Consider the following 17,602-nt stretch of genomic DNA (forward strand, 5'->3'; position numbering starts at 1 on the left):
TGTCGATGGGATTAGAAAATTGCAAATTCAGTAAGTTGTAGATGCTTTGTGATGTTTGGGGTGATGTTGCGTACCCAGCGTGAAATCTATTATACTTGTAAATATTTCTGTCTGTGTTCATGAAATGGCTTTTATTGTGTGGGCTTGTACTGTTGATAGTACTTGGAGTTACATGTTTTGAATGATGATAAACCCAACAATGGCTATGGCAGATTCGTAAGCGTAATAAATTGTAAATACTTTGAAAAATTTTATAAGTAGGATCGTAAACCCAACATCTGGATTTACATACTTGTTAATTCTTATGCTTTGTAATTTTTGGAGTGGATGATTTATTATGTGACCTCTCACTGTAAACACTACTATAAAATGTTTCTTGTGAAGTGATGATGATGTCCAGTATGCCCAGCATAAAATCAGAGATACTTGTAGATATATTTGTTTTGTTTGTGAAGTGGTTATTGCCTATGGGTGTTTTAACATAGTTATGGATAAGATTTATTTGTTTTTGCGATGATGATAAATTCAACATTAGCAACAACATATGTGTAAATAAAATGTATCATAAACACTTTGCATAATGACATTGAGGATGGGATCTTGCGTTTAACTCTTAGCCTTGCAAATTTGTGGATTTATATGTTACGTCTTTTGTCACGATTGATTTGATATGTGGCTTTCACTGTAAATACTACTATTTAATGTTTTTTAAAATGTTGACGATACCTAGTTCTCCAAATATAAAATCTAAAATACTTGTAAATTTATCTGTTTTGTATATGCGAAATGGTTATTTACTGCGTGGATTTTACCATGGGTTTTACTAAAATTCTAATTATTATTGTTATGATGATAAACCCGACATTGACTATAACGGGTTGTAAATAAAATGAATTGTAAATTTATTGTAAAATAACTTTGTGGGTGAGGCCGTAGGCCTGGAAAATGATTTCACATATTTGTTGATTTGTATTGAAATTTTTGATTGATCTATTTTGAAATATTGAAATTTGGAACGGGTGATTCTATGTGATATTCGCTGTAAATACTACTTTCAAATGTTTTTGTAAACTGGTGATTATACTCAGATGAATTGTGATGATAAAATGAATTGTAAATATTCTGTAGAATGACTTTGTTTGTGGGATTGTATGACCAACATCTTGTAATGTGCAACTGTAAAATTTTGTGTTTTGTAAAATTCTTTGGTACGGTTGGATCACTATGTTAATTTCCACTGTGAATGATACTTTACGTGCTTTTTTGCAAAATGATGTTTACAAACCCAACACTTGCTTTGTAAACGGAACGAAATGTATTTACCTTAAAATTTGAGGATTTACAGTAATGTCAATTTTCGTTTTCCTTGCTTGTGAACTTGTCTACTTTGTGTTTTGGGGCTTTGTTCTATTTTGTGGATCCGCACTGTGGAAATCCACTTTACTGTACTTTAAACTGTTTCTCTGTTCGTTTCTTTTTGAGTCAAAAATTGTAGCTCAACTTTTTGTCTGGAGCATGCAAATTTGTTTTTGTTTTGCACACCTGTACAATTATGTAAAAAAATTTTTGGATAAATAAATCTTTGCGACCTTCTGGGACGGGGCGGGTCGGTAGATTGTGGATTGGTGGCCGCTCTGCGCGTGCAGCAGCCAGACTAACCAAATTTTAAATCCTGCTCTTTTATTCTAAAGCTCTTGTACCCGTCATCACCCATTGCTCCAAGTCGCGGGCTTCCCCGTCAACGCAAGTGTTGCCATTCCGTCGTTACCAAGCCAAAGTGCCAATTCTCTATTGATGCAGGTCACGTACGCGCACAAGGTCTTCAGTATTACCTGGATGCCCCCCTACGGGTCGGGACAGGGCTAAGCTTGGCTTACTAAAAAGATGCAATTGTTTTTGTTTTTTTTTAAAGTTTTTATATGGATTTGAATGAATGTTTTGAATTCTTAGAATTCTGTGCATTTGCAACGTACCTAAGTTAGTAGCGAGCGAAGCAAACCATATAAGATTGCGTAGCAATTTTCGGGGGGCGGCGAGCGTTAGCGAGCAGGGGGTGCAGCCCACTAGTGTATATATATATATATATATATATATATATATATATATATATATATATATATATATATATATATATATATATATATATATATATATATATATATATATATATATATATATATATATATATATATATATATATATATATATATATATATATTCCATATGAGAACCGGTCACTAGTGTAAAGTAACGGTAACGATTTTATTAACTCACAAATGTAGTTATACACAGTACACATACTCAAAAATAGTCGCCAAAACTCTTGGAACACATTTATCCCATTCGACACTAGCCGGTCAATTCTTTTCTTGAAGAAGCTAGTAGGCTGCTGTCGGATCCAGGCCTGGACCCAGTCTCACACGTCGACGTCTGTTGTGAATCGATGTCCGCGAATAGCTTGCTTTAGAGGTGAAAAAAACAGGAAAGTCACACGGTGAAAGGTTTGGACTGTACGGTGCATGTTGTTCCTGCTTACTTGCTTCTCGTTTTCCTGCTTACTCGAATGCATGTTCCGTAATGGGCGATAACTTGTATGACCACCTTCTTTTCGGCGTGTAGCCACACTGTCGTTATGCAACGTCAAACGTTGCGCATGCGTCAGTCTCTCTACTAATAGATGGTGCCGCCATACACGCAGTTACGTGGCGCCCTATTATGTCTAATGCAAAATTAGACGCACTGACCAGGTTTCATTTGAATGACCCTCATCGAGCAGGGGGGAGGATGAAACCTTCTAGTCTTCCTACATTAAAAAATTGTAAGAGCTGCTACCACCATTGTTTTAGGTGCTTTACGTTATGCGTTGTCTTGTTACTAAAAAACTATTAGACTTCGAAATTTAAAATTACGAAGATATGTACAGAGTACAATAAAGTAAAAAACTATATTATTCGATAATTAGTTCAAGAATTATTGACTGTTAAAGTTGTAATGAAAACTACCATATGGGTCAATCTTACTGATCGCTGAAATGAAACTACATGATATCTGATAAGCTGGAAGAGTCCCATTTGATTATGGACATAGCACATTTTTTTTAAATTCAAATTAGTTCAAATGTCAATGAGAGTTTGGGTGCTTTTTTCGCGAATTTTTTCTCACCTCTTTCTTTTTATTACATTTTATTTTGCTTTACAAAAACTGCAAGAGCTTAAAAAAATGGAATTATAATGGATGTCAAAAAATGTCAACAAAACGACGAACGAGTACGATGAAATAAAATAATTTAACATTTGATAATAAGCTACAGAATTTTTAACTGTTAATCTTGTAGAAAAAATACGTCGCCTACCGATCTACGCCCGTGTTGGAAAATTTCGTTTGAAAAAATGTTATTACGTATTGAGTTCTTACATGAAACTGGAATAATTTTACATTTTGTAAACAAAATTTCCTTGGTTTTTATCGGAAACTTCGGCTTTTATGTAATGAGAAAAATACATTATGAGAAGGAATTCGGGGAATCGGTGAAACGAAGACTGGACCTCTTAGTTTCTTTTTTTTTTTTTTTTTTCCTTTTTCTTTCCTTTTGTTAATTTCAATGCATTTTAAATTTTGAAATAACTTAATAAAGTTGAATTAAAGTTATAAAATTGAAGCGACAACATATTTTTTTTTTCATCAGGCGGATGCAGTATACGAGATGTGACGGAAGATGGAAGAATGGTTCCCATTAAAAATGGTTATTCATATGACTTCGAGGACGAAAAATGGAGCGTCTTATCACCCATGAATGAGCCCAGATCATTACATGGGGTGGTCAATTTTCAGGGAAGAATTTTTGTGATCGGTGGCATAAGTGATTTGAAAAAATTTCGGTTTGTACGAAACATCTTTTAAATAAATCGTGTCTACTTAATTACTTTTTAAATAATTAGGCAAAAGGAATTTTTTTGTAACTAAATCTAGTCATGCCTATTTAATTATTTTTTTTAATAATTAGGCAATAGGAAACTTTATGTAACTACTAGTCACTATATCTAGTCATGCCTATATTGAAATACTTTTTTTAACAGTTAGGCAAAAAGGACCTTTATGCAACTATATCTACCAATGTCTGTATCATCACTTCCTTATAATAATTAGGCAAAGAGAACTTTTACATAACTACTAGTAACTATGTCTAGTAATGTCTATCTAATTACTTTTTTTAATATAATCAGGCAAATGGAACTCTTACGTAACTACTAGCAACTCTGTCTAGTAATGTATATTTAATTACTTTTTTAATAACTAGACAAAAGGAACTTTTACGTTACTACTAGTAACTATGTCTAGTAATGTCTATTTAATTACGCTTTTTCAAGCATTAGGAAAAAGGGAACTTTTACGTAGCTACTAGTAGCTATGTCTAGCAATGTCTAATTACTTTTTTTATAATTAGACAAAACTAGGACAAAGTTTAACCTAGACAAAGTTTAACCTAACTACTTACTAATTACTGAACTAAAATTTAATGGCATATTTCAGACTGAGTAACATTAAGTTAGCCAAATAATTAACAATAAAATAAATTCGGCTAAAAAGCACAATACCGAGATAATCGCCATAATTTAAGTTAAGGTACAAGGAGATTTAGCACATCGATTGGAGGGGAAAAAATGCAGTGTAAATAGGATTGAGAATTGATTGTCCAGCAACACATTGTCGGAAATGTCATCATACGCCGCTAGGGACTTTTTACTTTTAGTACTTCAACTAGATTGACCATAGTTTTAAACAAATGTCATTCTTTTCACTTCATTATCAATTTGAAACTACTAAAGTAGATCGTCTTTTGTTTTCATTTTTTTTTTCGATTTGAAAATGGTAACAGCATTAATAGTTTCTGCAAAAACTATTAATGCTGTTTCCTGATTACTTGAAGATAAAAATATTTTAAGCTAATACTTTTTGATCTGAAATTTGGTTGCCTTCAATTCAGGGATAACACCCCGATTCACAGAGACTGCTTAATTTTACGCATTGCTTGTGAGCATGATTCAATTCAAAACATTTAATTAAAAGTATAAAAATTAAATAGTTAATATAATAATTTCCAGAATGCAATTGTGCAACTTTTATTATAATATTTAATCTCATAATTGCCTGGCTTTTACTACAGCTATAAGAACATTTTTTTCTTAAATTCTTTTTTGATATCCAAAAACTTTACTTACCAGTATATTATCATCAATTGAAATGCTTGATGAAGCTTCTGGTCAATGGATGGAGTTTCAACCTTCTTTGCCACAGCCTCTGTTTGGAATGGGTGTCGCTGTATACGATGGCCTTTTATGGATTGCTGGGGGTATAACACAGATTAGTGATGAAGAGTCCTATACAGATGCTGTATGGTGTTATGACCACAAGTTGAAACGGTAATAATCTCCTCCTATGTATAAAAATGGAACGTTATAGATCCTAAGTAGCAAATTTTCAGTAATAATATATTTATGAAAAGCTCACCAGGCAAAAAGTTAGTCGCCCTAAGGGAAATCTTGAAAAGCATCACTTAGTGGTAGTGTGCTTTTGAGTATGAATTGGGTCCACTATTTAGGATCCAACTAACATAAACCAGTATGACTATTTTACAGTCTGGATAATCAGATCTCGTCAGATCTCGTCATCTTCATAATAAGTATGCTGTTGATGCCTCTTTTGTTTTTCAAGATAACCACGGAAAGTTTATCAGGCTGAAAGAATAAGAGTATATATTCTGTTTGGAGCAACAGATAGTATAACCGTTGTTGAACAGTCGACCCAATTTTGGGTTTACGGCTACTAATGTTCAACTCCGTAGCCTTATAATTTTGAACCCATTCCAGAAGACAAGGGAACTCCTGGATCAAGTGTTAGAAGAAATTTGCCTTCGTGGAGTACTTTTTGATAGAACTCACGCGCATTTGCGTTACATGGAGAGGAAAACCTCCCACGGTTAGGCTTACGGCAATGGGACTCAAACCCATGATCCGTCTACCACTGAGGATATTTCACGTCAGCACTGTGGTCGGTGCAAGCCGGATGCAGTATTCGTATCGACCAGTCATCACTGGAATTCGAATCCGGTTCACCCCATTGGAAGGCGAAAGCTCTATCCCCTGAACCATCGTGGCTCAGAGCAATAGATAGTGAAAGTGACCCCTTTTTGAGTTCCAGCGGTGGCTGGTTGGTGCGAATTCTGCTTCCGGCTCGATCTAACCTCAGTGCTGATATAAAATATCCTCAATCGGAATCCTCTCGCCTTTGGACTAATAGTGTGAGGTTTTCGCAGTTTTTCTCTTTCCATGTAATGCAAATATGGGTTAGATCTACCAAAAAGTCCTCTACGAGGGCTAATTTGTCCCAATGCTTGATCCAGCTGTTCCCTTGTCTTTCTGGGTTGGATCAAAATTACAAGACTACTTTGTTGAATATTGATAATCGTAAACTCAGATTCTGGTCGTCTGTTCAATGCTGGTTATAAAATAGTTTAATATAATCTGTAGGATCTTCGCTGAGTTGGCGGATCTTTTCTTACGTACAATTGATGTGATTAGCTCTGTCTATCATAACTTTGACGTCAACCAGCCAGAGGTGCCGTGTGTCCTGTGGCTAACAGTTCGCTATTAGTTCTCGCTAAACAGAATTTAGTTCCATAGACCCGCACACTCCCAATTAAACGTTCTGGCATTGCAAAAACACCTGTCTTAAACACTGTGGAGAATCTATAGCCTATGACAATTTGGCATAGTAGCAAAAATGACGAAATCAACACCCCCTCAATTTGGTGGATCTGCGCAATCGAATTCTCAACTACTGGTTTAAACTGGATATGACATAACTGCAAAACCTTGCGGATTCACTTCCTAAACGAATTGCAGGCTTTTAGCAGGTCCAGAAGTGTAATTACATGATTTATCTGAAAATTTCGTAATATTTTGTCTGAACGGCTTATTAAATGACATGAGACCAACAAAACATTTTACGAAACTTTTACAGCGTGAAAATTTTTTTTGTTTCGCTTCAAACAGTTTGAAAACCAACAACCGTAAAATTTAAGGATGTGATGCAAAATGCAAAAATTAATAATTTTAACGGATAATAATAGTAATCTAAAATTACGTGAATAGAAGAAGATGTTATGTAAAAGAAATATCGATAGCATGGACGTCGAAAGATTGTAATATTTGAGGGAGATGAAAATAAATTACAGTCATAATAGTTCCTTAAATTTCATTCATAAAAAAAAATCATAAATCTGCTAAATACCTGCAAAAAGATTCATTTTTGCTATTAACATTAAGGAATTCCAATCGTTGATAATTAACGAAAATTTTCTATATTGATCTGAAATATTGGGAAAGACTCAGAGATTTCTAATTTTTGAGGACATATATACCCTGCCAACGATGCCCATTACAGATAGCAACTAAAGGACGCATCTGTATTTCAACAGCTTTAATACTTAATACTTTTCCCGTGTTGCTAAACCACCCTATCATTTCTTGGCATTAAAAACGTGTTACTGAAATCTATTAGGAATTAATTATATACGTATTCTCAGATTATTAATTTGATTTGGTAACTTAATCCTAATTTATCATAAGTATAAAGCAGGCTAAATGCATATAGTTCTTAATATCCATGAAAAATATAATGAATGCTACTGCAAGCGACATGCTAACATTGCTTTGCAACAATTTACTGATTAAAATTAAAATTGAAATACATTCAGATTAAAAAAAAAAATACCATGTGCGAAATGTCGAGGGAGCCTATTGTTGAAGGACGAAATATCTGGGCCCCAAAAAATTCCAAAACTAGTATCTTTATATAGAGTAAATAAATTTTTGCTTCTGAATTTGTATCTAAAAAAAGAAGTAGACATACGTTTGGTGATTTTTAAATGAGACAGCTTGAAATGCGAGTTTATGAAAATAGACACTGCTCAATGTGCTCCTTTTCAGTTTTCAACTCAAATCTGATAACGAGAAATTCGGTCCTTACTATTCCTTATTTATTTAAACATTATGAGTACTATCACATCGGGGCAAAGTCCCGGACTTCTGGAACAGGGAGGCCAGGTATATTACAGATGTAATTTCTTGGGTGATGTCTTCATATTCAGAACTTATTCTTTTTCTTTCGGATTCTTTTTCAGTTTCATCCAATCAATAAACTATCCCTTCTTTACAGTAGTTGACCTTGATGATAATTCGTCAGATTTTTAATAACTATTGGTTATTTGTTTATTTATTTTATTTCATTGTTTTTTTACATGTTAGCTTGTAGCTCTATTGCACCCTTTTTGTCAAGACTTCTAAAGGTATGGATGATAGTTACGAAACACTCTGTGCAGCAATTTTTATTTTCCAGGTGGTGCAATCGTCCATTTTTACCACAACCCATAGCATTTGGTACACTTCTTGCATCCGGACATAATCTGTTTTCTATTGGTGGAACAATTCGCTCACGAAGTGGAAATGATATTATAAGCATAAACAACATATACAGTTTTAAAAATGGAGCCTGGATCGAGAATACACCAATCCCAAAAAATCTTCACAGTGTTGTTGCAGGCATTTATGGTAATCTTTATAAAATTTCACAAAAGCAGATGTTCATAAATGTTGTATAACAAAATGTATGATATCATACATTTTGGTTAGAATTTAAATATTCAAAATCAGCATATTAAATATTTTTATATAATTAGTTTATATAGTCGATATATGCATTTATAATTCGCACTTTTCAACAAAATAAGTGCACATGTAATCGTTATTGTTACGCAGATCTCATTAAAACATTTAACTAATGTTCAAAAATAAAATTAGAATAATGATATGTAACATGAATTTTTGTTCCTAAACTGCAAGTACGTATTTTTGCAGTATAACGTGACAAGAGGAATTGGGGCTAGGAAAAGTGCGACACTTTGTGACAAAAGGGAAGAGCGCTTTCCTCCCCTTTTTCGCCATGGGGCTCAGAAATATTGGGGAAAAAATGTGACATCATTAATGAACAGTCCCAAAATAGATATTATATCAAACCCGATTTAACGAACAACTATTTCGTGATTTAATGAATTATTTTTCTTGATTAAAAGAAGGGAAAAAAGTATTAACCACAAATTAATGAATTATTTTAGCAGTTAAAAAAACATTTGTAGCTCTTTTTGATGAAATTTAATTTACTTTAACAATTTCTTTATGGGTTTTTAATTTCATCAGATAAGTTAATGAAGATATAGACTTCAATTTTTATTTTTATTTATCCATGTTTCAGCCATCTTCTAAATTGCAATTCAAAAAACCTTAAAATGGTGTTTTTTTTATTGTAAATTTCACAAGTGTGAGTCAATCACTAGACCTCATCATTCATTCTGTAAAAATTTATAACAGAACTTTGTTCATGAAAAAAAGTGAGCATCGCGGAGCAGAAATGTGGGTTAAAGATACAAAGTTAATTTTTCGAATGCTCTATATTTTGTGTAACAATCTTTGGACTAAGTTCTTCAAAATACAATTGCAAAAGGCTTTCAAAAAGGTTTTTATGTCCATCAGGCACAGAGGTGCAATAAGGTATAGATGCACTCACTGTATTTTTAGCTGTAGATTAAAAAACATGCAAACTTTAGCTATGGATATTTTTGGGTAGTTGCATGTTAGGGCTATCCCATAAGATAAATGTAAAGTTTTGTTTATGTTTCTATTTTTGACACCTATATTACGAATAATACTCTGACGAATAAAATATTTGATTCTGATGACTTCCTTAAATCCAGATATTGTATATTATTTAGCAAATTATTTAGTATTTTAGTAAATTATCTTTTTCAAAGTAATTAAATTGTCATTACTGAAAGCAAATTTTCTGATAGTTCTGAGAAGATTCTTAAGGATTCTTAACGTTCTTATTGATTAACCGGTTAAGACCGATTGATTCGAATAAAATTGGAAAGCAAATCTTTGGTGACGGGCAGGAAATGCTAAGCAAAAACAAACAATGAAATCATTTTAGGCAACGTTTATAAAAACAATTTTTTTTGCACTTCTTAGTTGAATAATTTTAGCTTTTTCCGTGAAAAAATTAAAATGATTGAAAAGCAGGCTTGTAGAGTTGGTGATCGAAGGTCTCTTTTTTCACATAATAATGATAATTGATAAAAAAAAATGATTTTAATAATTAAAACTACTATAACCTACTTTAGAGCCGCGATGGCTCAGGGGATAGAGCGTTCGCTTTCCAATAAGGTGAACCGGGTTCGAATCCCAGCGATGGCTGGTCGATGCGAATTCCGCAACCGGCTTGCACCGACCACAATGCTGACGTAAAATATCCTCAGTGGTAGACGGATCATGGGATAGAGTCACCTTGCCATCAGACAAACAGTGGGAGGTTTTCGTGGTTTTCCTCTCCATGTAACGCAAATGCGGGTTAGTTCCATCAAAAAGTTCTCCACGCAAATTTCTCCCAATACTTGTTACAGGAGTTCCCTTATTTTCTGGATTGGGTTCGAAATTACACGGCTACGGACTTGAATATTAGTAGTCAGAAACCCGAAAATTGAAAATATATATAAACCGAAATATATATATATATATATATATATATATATAGCCGTGGCAGAACAGGGAATAGAGCGTTCATTTCTCAATAAGGTGACACAGGTTGGAACCCAGCGGAGGCTCTGGTTAATACGAATTCTGCTCCCGGCTTAAATCAACCACAGTACTCACGTAAAATATCCTCAGTGGTAGATGGATCATGGGTTAGATTCCCTTTGTCGTCAGTCGAACTTTGGAGGTTTACGTAGTTTTCCTCTCCCTGTAACATACATGAGGGTTAGAGCCATCAAAAAATCCTCTACGAAGGCTTGTCCCAATGCTTCATCAAGGAGTTCTCATATCTGCTGTATTGCGTTTAAAATTCCAAGGCTACGGGGTTGAACATTGATTGCCGTAAACCCAAAAATCGTAGGGTCAGGTTGACTGCTCAACGCCGGTTATTAAATAAAATAATATAGCCTATTTCAAAAACAAAATTACCAGCTATAAAAAAAAACTATTTTACGTTTTCTACTTTTTTACGTTTACTTTTTAAAAAAGTTTTACTTTTGAAGGTTCGGAAACACCTGAATAAAAAAACAATTAATTTAATAACATACGCATATGAACTTAACAGTAAATAATATTAAAAACTATCGGGTACAAAGTAAATCACAGAAAAAACATAAAAACATTACGAAATTTTTTTTTAAAAAATTTTGGTTTAAAATTTATCAGCAAAAATTGCACTATAGCACCCGAACTATGTAAAGACCCAGGTTATTTATTCGCCAATAACATCTTTCGTGAGTGTTACACATATATTTATTCTTAAAAATCAAACTCAATAAATATTAAAACTTTTGAACAAAAATTTTTCATTATAAAACTAAACTCTGTAAAAGAATGACCTTGAAAAGAAAATTTAAAGTTTTATGAATTACAAATAAAAATAAAAATTTACTCTTTGTATTTTTAGCATATGCAAAATTTATTTGACTTAAAAAATGCTTTTTATCTTAATGATAAATAATGACCAATATTTTGGGATCAATACTCGAGAATAATATATTTATAATATATCTTTAATATGTAATATATCTATAGTATATATTTAATTTACAATATATCTTTAATCTATATATCTTTATTATAGAAAAAAATATCTATATATTTGGTGCTCTGAGTTTAGAAACGAGATGCCCTTTGGAACAGCCAATCTATTTTGACGGAAGAGAACAAACATGGAAACGCATGGTGTCACTTCCTGAATCGTCTTCAGGATATATCATCGCCTCAGCGGCTCGGCATGATTTTATCAAGAAGACAAGGGAGGAGAACTGAAGCTTGCACAATAAATTAATGAATAAATAAAACGAAGATTTTCACACGGAATATATAAGATTTCATCTCCTCTCTTTTGATAATTTAATAAAGATACTCAGAAAAAAAGTTTGCGCCGCATTTATTATTAATTTAGAAGAAAAACTGTGAATAAGCAATTGAGTAATTTCATTTAAAAGTAGTTAAAAAAGTATTATTTTTTATTTTTGTATAATTCAACAAAAATAATTTTTAAAATTTTAGATCTTTTTTTGAAATTTTAATTCATTATCGTTTCGTCAATACAGTAAACCTCCGATTATTAATTAGGTCAATTATTCTTTGCAGCCATCCGACGCTAAAATATGTTTTTTTTTTTTTCAGGGCTCGGTCGAATTCAAATATAGTACACAGAGGTAATGTGAGTCACCTGAAGCTCAAAAATAAGATCGGTATAATATACTGTTTGTCTAAGATAGGTACTCTTCCCGCCACAAAGTCTGCCGGCAGTCTGGTGCCCAATTATAGTGCTATGGAAACAAGAAGCTATGGAAACATAAGCTATGGAAACAAGAAGAGGGCATTTTAGGGCAGGGCTAAAGAGAACAGAAGGGCTAGTTCACTCCGCTCTTAGAGCTGAAGCTACGATTTCTCTCCTCATGACGTCACTGTGTCCACAAATCTCGGAGATCGCAAGCAAAGTTATTATGATAACTTTGCTTTTTTCTCTTTGTAAAAATAAGGTAGACTTTTTCTGGTTATTAGCTTTCAAACTTTACGTAATTAATACATTATTTCCGTTCATAAACATAGTTCAGAAAAACTTTCTTGGCCATTATATTAAAAAAAATACCATTTTAAACTTATAAAAATGTTTTACTAGTTGGCGAAAATGACACTATAAATACTTTATTTAAAAAAGTTCAGTTTTAACTTTAATTATTAAAAAAATGAAAGCATATATCGACACTTTTTTATCTACATATTCTTTTATAACAATAAGTTGAGTTAAATTTAGAATCCCTGATTTTAAAATATGCCGTTAATAGCAATTTGTTCATACCTTATCATTAGGAAACATCAACCTTAAACGCTAATTGCTGAAACAAAATAATAATTTAGATTCATAATGACATTAGAAATTTTACAATTGTTTATAGATATTTAAATTTGCAATGATAATTTATAGATATTTAAATTTAAGAGAATATAATTTTCAAAAAAAATCATAAATATTTAGAATAACTACATTAAAAAATATGTTATGAAATTAGGAGAATTCCAATTATATACTATATATTTTATTTATACTTTATCCATATTTAATTTTTTTCACCTGCTTTCTTTTTGAAGTAACGAGGCGGTTTCTATTTAGATAATGAATTTTTATAAAAGTTCTTAACGACAGAATAAACGTATGGCTGTTTTATATTAACTGTGTCATTTCGGAATCCATTCTTTACACAGTTGTTCGTTTACTTTAGGGAACACGCTGAAAATTATATTTTTTCCTTTTGTTTTTCTATCAAAATTTTTTCAAGTTGCAATCGCGCAAACTGGCATTTCGATAATAGTTTTAAATTCTTGTAAATTCACTGCAAAAACTGAGGAAAGTCATTATAGAAAATAACAAATGTCTTAGAATATCTCGCAAAAAGAAATGCTCCAATATTAGTTGGAGCAAGTAAGGCCGAACGCTCCGTTCTCGAAGTAAAAGTGCGAGCTTTGCGCCAAAGTGACGTCAGTAGAGAAAATCGGAGGATTGGCGCGGCGAGAGCTACTTCAAAGGAGTGAAGCCCTGATTTTAGGGAGGGTAGCTTCGATGAAGAGGTCTCCTTTTCTCTCGCCGAAACCAGTCCTAAAGAGGGACCCCGCACCCCTACTTGAAATAATCATACCTCGTTACCATAGTCACCGCTACAGCTCCAGACGAATGTATGGAAGATCTTAAGACAAGCAGTAATTGTTTCTTCTTTGGCAGCAAATTCAGGGACTGTAAAACTACTGCAAGTGTTGCATCATGCTAAAGTAGAAAAAATTCATTAAATAATTTAACTTTTGAATATTAAGTAAAACTTTAACAAACTGAGGAAAAAGCTAAATAGATAGAAGTTCTAAATGACATTTTAGGGAATTCAAGTAAGTTAACTTCAAAGTTTATGCGCTGGCAATAGGAAATAATGACCAGGGTTGATGCAACAATGAGAACAAATAGAACTTTAAGAAAATATTAGAAAAAGAAAAAAAATGCTGAATTATTTTATTTAAAAAATATTAATATTTATTGGAAACGCTTTTGCCGGTAATATAACTTAATTTTTATTCATGTTCCAAATTAAAAACGTCTGCATTAAGGTCAGTGGTGTAGTACCGCGCTAGTGGCAGGCCTGGTTTTAGCCAGGCGTGCCAGCTCGAGTGGGGGCGCAAAAATTCCTTGTGCAGTGTAGTAAAAAGTTTTAACGCGTCAAAAAAAATGGTGAAAGACTAATATTCTTTTATTTTTCCTTCCAAATATTTGTTTTTCTTTCAATTAGTGACCTTGATTTATCAGGAAAAACACTTTTATGCAACGGTAAAGGTTATTTCCTGCTTGTTATTACCCTAGACAAAAAATAATCAAGGTCTACGTTAGAAATTCGTTTTGAGTAACGTTTCACTTCCTTTTCTTCTCGACGCAACAATGCTTATCTATGGATTCACTAATTACAAAGAATTGCGGGGTTCAAAGTTGTTTTTCTGACTCACTCTTAATGGCTGAAGGGTGTGACCTCAAAAATTCTAACTAATATGTGCAGACGATTTTTTTAAGCTACAAAATCATTCACAAAAACGTACTTTCCCTGAATAAACATACCATATTTTTCGACGAATTCGGATTTCTGATCCCCAAGGCATTGGGGGTACCTGTAATCTGAAAAATATGCTCCCAATAGTTTGGTCAGGATGGAGCTTCAAAGTTTGGACCCCATTATGTTTACAGGGATCGTGGATTTGGTGACAGAAAGGGCTTTAGCTCCCTCACATTTTATAAATGAAGAGGCCCAGCCCCTTCTAAAATTACAAATTTTCAATGAATATTTTTCGTGTGGTTAAATTTAGAATTTAAAAAATAGACAATTTTTATTTGTCTGAATTCTAAAAAAATGTCTCTACTATATTAGAGAACTTCAACATTTCCCTGGAGGGAACTGCTTCCTAATCATTGAGCGCAAGGCAATGTATGTTGTCCCCATGCTGACAGATGGAGAAATTTTTAATTTCAAATAGTCACTCCATCTTTTTTTAACAGTGGAGAAGAAAAGAAAGCAGAGTGAAAGAGTGGGAACAGCGAACAATATCTCTTATAACAGATAAGTTCGTCATCGCTTGTGAAATTCTGATATGTAAGATTATTATAGACCGAGACCGAGATATGTAAGATTACTTAGAGCCCGAAATATATGCCAGATAAAGACCAAATTTTAAGGTCTTGCCACTCGGCTTTTTATGTCTAAACAAGAAAATAATATTCTTGTTGTTGTTATTGTTACTAATCCTTCATGACCTAGCAACAGCTAGATCTGGTTCATGAGTCCATGCATGTTGGCAAAGTCAATAACAAGAAGTGGAGATGTTTTTAGGTCTTCCAAATCCAGACCCAAGCAGTCCAGGATATGCTCCGGACAGGCTGGCTCTGAATGACACTTATTGCAGGTTGAAAAAATTTTGCAGCCGGAGCTAAAAGTCATTCCTTTGAGATGGCCACTATTTAGTCTTGAAACTGCTGTCATATCTGGCCGATCCCCCTCGAGCTCAAGAATGCAGCCGGGGCGCTTTCTACAATACCAGTGGTGAGCAGGGGGAGTTAGCCATCTTATGCCATAATATTCTTAACACTAACCTGCAAAACAAAAAGTGAGAAGAAAGACTGAACTGACTGAAACCCCAAAAAGACTAAAACGAAAATTAAAAGTAAAATCTGAAGCTAAATAAAAGTCATTTGCAGTTCCGTCTTTACGAATGAGCAAGCTCTCGAGCATCCTTGAAAATCTTACTTTCTATAAATTGTTTTTAAAAAAATTAACAAGAAACGCATTGTTTTACATTTTTTAAAAATGCAAGGAGGCTCTGCCTCTGTTAGCTTCGCCCACCAACTCCTGTATTTGCTTTTCATTCATTATTGAAGATCAAAAGAGAAGAACGATTAATGCCCATTTTTTACAAAAATTAAGATTGGATTGCCATCTGTTGCATTTTGAGTAGGACTAAATTTTGGCAAATCAATAGTATAAAAGATCGGTACCTCCCCTCCCCCTCTTCAAAGAGTCATGATTCCTTGAAGGTGCTAATTGTTATGGGAAAACTGTTCCTGTTCGTGCTAAAATTCATTCTTTGTAAAAAAAAAAAATAATAATAAAAAAATTTAAAAAAAACTTTTTTTAAATAAAAAAAAAACATTTTAAAAGTCGCAAAAGTTTTTCTTCCTTGAAAGTCGATAAAAAAATGTTTTTGAAAAGTATGTAAATATTGTAATTTATGTAATCACATTTTATTTCGTAACCAAATGAAAGGGTAGACGTGTTTGAAAAATAATCAATTGCACTTGAAAAAAATTTAAACTTAGGAACTCAAAAGCAGCAATTAATGAGAGCAATTTTATTTCTTAGCAATACATTTCTAACAATATATAACCATAACCTCAGATCATCCTACATAGCACAGATTGTCGCAGTGTCATCCCAATAAAACCAAGAATAGACACAGTTACAGGTGTGAACATTTCAAATCGTCCCAAAAAAGCCATAGCATGATTCTGACTTTACTTTATTTTGTGATATCACATAAAAGCCTCACCGACTATTTATTGTGACCTTTGATACTTGATATTTACAATTATACATGACTGTGACTATTGTTGAAACTTTGAGCCTCTTAATTTCCATAACATTTTTATTTTAAAATGATAAATTTATTTTAAAAGAAACTTCAAAAGCAAAATAAAGTTCGAAAATTTGCTTTTTTTTAATGAAATTTTATTATGAATTAAATAAACAATTAGAAAATGCGATAATTAAGCAAATATTCATCACATCCTAATTTTTTAGGGAAGGTTTTTTTAATGAAGATAATATTTCCATCTTGTCTTTTAATTTATTTTTGACTTCAAGTTATATATATATATATATATATATAACACTTTAACGTTTATCTCTTAACTAACTCGTGAGAAAGACTTTTTCCCTTGACCTATTTAATAAATCAATTAGAATTATTAAGATTTCCTCCGTTCACTAAATCGAAACATTTTTACAGATTTATTTTGCAAGATTTTCCCTAACTTTTATTGAGGAGCATTTCGATTTTGTGCCTCTTGGATGATTGTCCTCTCTCTATCAATTATTAAATGAATATTGTGCCCTCTTTCCCAGCCTAAGACCTGTTTGTATCCTTTCTCTCGGCAACGACATTAGAAGTAGGGTGGATAAAGTGGTAGGGAAGAGGGTGCATCGAAGATATAGATTATCTGATTTAAATGGACAACTGAAAATACATCAATCAGCATCCTCTTCAACGAATGATAAATTAATCGACTTCTTCAAACCAAACTATTCCTGGATAAAAATTAGTGGGTTACGCCCAGTGGAACCTCACTTAACGATCGTCAGTTTTTCATTTGTGTATACAGCATGTTATGTCTATACGTTCTGAAGGTTATTAGTACTACTGAA

At 32.9% G+C, this 17,602-nt stretch overlaps 1 protein-coding gene across 3 annotated transcripts in view; it reads left to right on the forward strand.

Annotated features, from left to right (window-relative positions):
- LOC107453789 (kelch repeat and BTB domain-containing protein 12) overlaps nt 1–12,025 on the forward strand; it is a 38,206-nt gene extending 26,181 nt beyond the window's left edge. For all 3 annotated transcript variants that reach the window (XM_087167878.1, XM_087167880.1, XM_087167879.1), the window contains 4 exons: nt 3,686–3,878; nt 5,223–5,420; nt 8,398–8,609; nt 11,728–12,025. In XM_087167878.1, coding sequence (XP_087024004.1) covers nt 3,686–3,878; nt 5,223–5,420; nt 8,398–8,609; nt 11,728–11,915 — 791 coding nt within the window. In that variant the 3' untranslated portion in view covers nt 11,916–12,025. The remainder of the gene's footprint in view (nt 1–3,685; nt 3,879–5,222; nt 5,421–8,397; nt 8,610–11,727) is intronic.
- Nucleotides 12,026–17,602: the final 5,577 nt, after the last annotated feature.

This window comes from Parasteatoda tepidariorum, chromosome 7 (assembly GCF_982258835.1).
Source record: "Parasteatoda tepidariorum strain Cologne lab strain chromosome 7, Ptep-v5.0, whole genome shotgun sequence".
NCBI lineage: Eukaryota > Metazoa > Arthropoda > Arachnida > Araneae > Theridiidae > Parasteatoda > Parasteatoda tepidariorum.